This window comes from Ixodes scapularis, unplaced genomic scaffold (genome assembly GCF_016920785.2).
Source record: "Ixodes scapularis isolate PalLabHiFi unplaced genomic scaffold, ASM1692078v2 PGA_scaffold13__105_contigs__length_92229423, whole genome shotgun sequence".
Classification (NCBI taxonomy): Eukaryota; Metazoa; Arthropoda; class Arachnida; order Ixodida; family Ixodidae; genus Ixodes; species Ixodes scapularis.
In genome coordinates, this window is record NW_024609839.1 from 5,530,788 (window position 1) to 5,534,711 (window position 3,924).

The 3,924-nt window shown below is 44.3% G+C and overlaps 1 protein-coding gene across 1 annotated transcript; it reads left to right on the forward strand.

The window, feature by feature from the left end:
* The first annotated feature begins 504 nt into the window (after nt 1-504).
* On the forward strand, nt 505-3,501 carry LOC120841013 (P2X purinoceptor 7-like). Its single transcript, XM_040211843.2, has 3 exons — nt 505-1,130; nt 1,529-1,750; nt 3,271-3,501. Exons 1-3 carry the CDS (start codon nt 940-942, stop codon nt 3,422-3,424), a joined length of 567 nt encoding a protein of 188 aa, XP_040067777.1. The 5' UTR covers nt 505-939; the 3' UTR covers nt 3,425-3,501.
* The last annotated feature ends 423 nt before the right edge of the window (nt 3,502-3,924 follow it).

The following is a 3,924-nucleotide window of genomic DNA, read 5'->3' on the forward strand; positions in this document are numbered from 1 at the left end:
CCTCACTTAGTGTATTAACAAGTCGGTAGCAGTCTGCTTTTGTGAAAGGTACATCCTCACCGGACTCCATATCGTGTCCGCTTGTGGCAGCAGCATCTGCTGCTTTATTTCCAGGGAGATCGCAGTGTCCTTGTATCCACTGATATACAGTGTGCTGCCTATTGACTATTGCTGTCGCATGGAGATATAAAAGTTCAGAAACTAAGGCTTGATTTGCTGTTGTGTAAAAAGGGTTTTTCAAGCATTGCAGTGCAGCTTGCGAGTCTGAAAGCACCACCCATTTTTGTTGGAGACTGGAAGCCGAAATGTGTTAAAGTGACTTCTTATAGCCATGGAGTTCTTCTGAAGTGGATGATACTCTACTTAAAGGTCTGAAAGATTCAATGATGTATAGAAACGGAATATGAATTCCTGAAGATGAAGAGGTATCAGTCATATGCGTATAAAGTTTGTGTATCTTGAATGTATATGTGATAGTGCACATTGCAGCAGGACAGTTTAAAGGGATACTTCAACGAAATTTGAATTTTACCCGCCGTGTACAGAAATAGGTCGACTATGATCCACAATACTCGAAAATGACAACCGCACGTCCGTATTTTGAGCAGATGGCTGTATTTTTCGTTCTAAACGGCCCACTCTGGCAAGCAGTCGGAGAACAGCCAGCGGAGGCCACGTCACATCCGGCGCAGTCATGACGTAGGACGTCTCAATCAACGATTGGAGGAAAGCTGCGGCGAGGCTGACGTGATTATGAATTTCGTCACTTGGTGGCGTTCACGAGTAAAGTTATGTTACAACCTATACGTTTGACCTGCCTGCGGTCTGAACGGCCTCACAAGTCACAACCCGGCAAACACGGCCACCCTGTGATCCCAGTGTCCGTGAACCCACTAATCCCGTGCCAAACACGGTAGTCGGTTCGTGCTTTGTGTCGCGATGGCGTGTCGCGGAAACAGAAAACTTAGCGACACCAGCGAGGACGAAGACATCGCTTCTGCGATGGTGAAAGATCGCCGATTCGGCTTACAGCCGTACATTTACGACCCATCTGCGTCGTCTTCATCTGAAGGCGACGGGGACGGGCCGGACACGCCACCACCAGCCCGTCGTGTGGGCTCCGCGAATTGGTAAGTTTTCTATTTCATTCGCGATCAAGAAATATTTCATTTTTATTTCGTACATATTTTCGCGATTGGCAGGCGCGGCATGTATTGAAACGGCGGGATGTTGCTATGATATCAGGATATGCCTCCATCTTCTTGGTGCCGATCAAGGCTATGCATGCGCACTCTACCTTTTGCAAAACATAGATACGCTGTGGCGATTGCCGGCGTGTGGTCGCCTCAGCCCGACAGGCTCCAACGCGCGAGTGATAATAATGGCAGTTTTCGGCACCGAAAACTGCCATTATCAAAGTTTTATGGATGAGGTAGATGTTGCAAACACCTTAGAAAACATCGAGTAAAGTTTCGTAGTGCCCTTGTATTTCCGGCATTCATTCATTGAGCAAAATTTGTCCCAACAGGTGCTCTTGCAACGGCTGCAGAGCGATGCTGACGGACTACAAGTCCCTGTGCTGCCGAGAGGTTGACCGTGCAAGAGAGCTCTGCCAGGACCAGGGGGTGTCCTGTATCACCAAGCACCCCTGGTTCGAGCTCTACTGCCTGAACAGGCCAGTGCTGGACCTGGCGTATGTCACAATGCAATACTTCTGCCCTTTGGATGCGGGGAACCGGACCCAAGAGGAGTATGTATATTCAACTGATCAGTGGTGTAGCCAGGAATTTTTTTTCGGGGTCGGGGCCAAGGTGGCCGGGATGTCCACGACTTGGGGTGCGGAGAGGGGGAGGGGGTTCAAAATGCATGTGTATATTATAGTGTCAGCTAAATATTTGGGGGGGGGGCTGTAGACCCCCCCCCCTTGTTGATTACACCCCTGCAGCTTATTGCAGTCATTCTAGTTGTTACGGCTGGCTTCCACTCCAAATATTCGTGTTTACAGCTACAAACACAGCGTTGGTGTCATGCTTTTTTCAGGCATTATGAAAAATCCTGTCTCTAAAATCAAAATCTTGATATGTGGTCATTTCACCACACTAGTAATATTGATAAATGTCATTATTCTCCTAAGAACAAGAAATTTATACGGTGTGCAAATATTTGAATATGAATCGAACATGAAGCTCTCAAATAATTCTATTTGCAAATCTGATTTCTCATATTAGGTATTGCGAAAGATGTGGTTGGTGCAGCACAAGCGAAATACTTTTTCCTTCCCTCCATTCTAGCAGGCTGTTGTATTGAACTTCCAAATATGCAAAATACATTTTAATTTTACCGGTCCACCCTGGTGTAGTGCGACAGGGTAAAGATAAATTAAAAGCAAGCTTTTGTGCCACTAACGGATACCAATTTTAGGGGGCACTGGAGCGTTTAAAATGAAAACATAGTTGGAAAGCACAATGTGTTACAAGAAAAAAAATGTGATAGGCAATTTTATTTCAGTGGCCACATTGTTATGGCCCAATTAGCATGACTGACCACCAATAATGTTCAGCAGCTGGTACTGCACAGGAACTTGTATTTGAGCTTGTTACATACACATGGTCTTCTATTCGATGATCGGTTCTTAATTCGATTTAGCTACTACGATTAGGTACTCGCACACCTTTCAAGAAAAAAAAAAAGAATAACAGCAGTGTGCTTATCTGGTAACTGCAACACTGTGCATGCAAATAAACAGAATCAGACATCATTTATCTGTTAACTACCACACTGTGCATGTAAATAAACAGGGTCAGACATCATTTATCTGTTAACTGCCACACTGTGCATGTAAATAAACAGGGTCAGACATCATTTCAGAATAATTAGAGAGAGTACCCATGCTTTCAGAATTCCACCAAAAAAAGTTTATTGCTCTTTCCTACAATGACAATCTCGTTACCGTGAAACCGCACAATTGTCTATAGACCACAACATAAATATCGATACTGCAATGAAAAGCCCGAAAAACTCAATGCCAACAAACAGTGAAGATACACTTGTTCAAGCAGTATTAAATATAATTAAAATCCTTCTGCATACAAAATGTTGTTAGAAGTTCCCCATGCTACAGGACAGTAATGATGTAAACTGCGAGATGTCATTGGAGATTGTTGACACTATACAAACGCATAGTAGAAAAGGTCAGAAGCAAATAGTGATTAGCTTTTCCCTCTTTGCTCAGAGTTCAACGCTGGTTTCTGCCATCTCATCTCATTACAGGAAGTACCGCTACACGGCATACCACCAGTTCACCTGGTGGGTGCACAAGAGGCTGGGGCGGGGAAACCGAGTGGTGCTGCCCAGCTGCGTCGTCTGTCAGATTCGGCAAGAATTCCCGTCCACAGATGGGACATACAGGGGGTTCAAAAAATAAAAAAAGTATTGGCCACCTGAAGGACTCGTTTACGGCATGTTTTGTCCAGCCCTTCAAAGACACCTTCATCAATAAAAGACAGCAAATGTCACCAAGCTCTAGGCTCGTAAGTTTAGCAATAGGTTGCAACCTATGAACCTAAGAATGGCTTGCGAGGTCGTTAATGACTAGTAGGTACGATAACGTGAACAGTTAAGTTTTCCTGATTATAATGCATTTTTCATTCAACAGAGCGGAACTTCACCTGTTCTTTTTCAGACTGTTCAGGCAGTGAAGAGGGAGAAGCTAAGTTTTATCATCTGCCATAATATCTCAAGAGAAGACCCATCCCCAAAAGATAGCCCACCCTGATTTTCAGCATAACTTCTTATTATCCTAATGGCTTTAGTTGAACTCAATTTTGCACGCTGAAAGTTAGTCCACCCTGTATTTTCGCCTAATATGCTCTCAGTTTTACGTGGGCTGTCTCTTGGTATATTATGGTAAGTCGCTCCTATTTA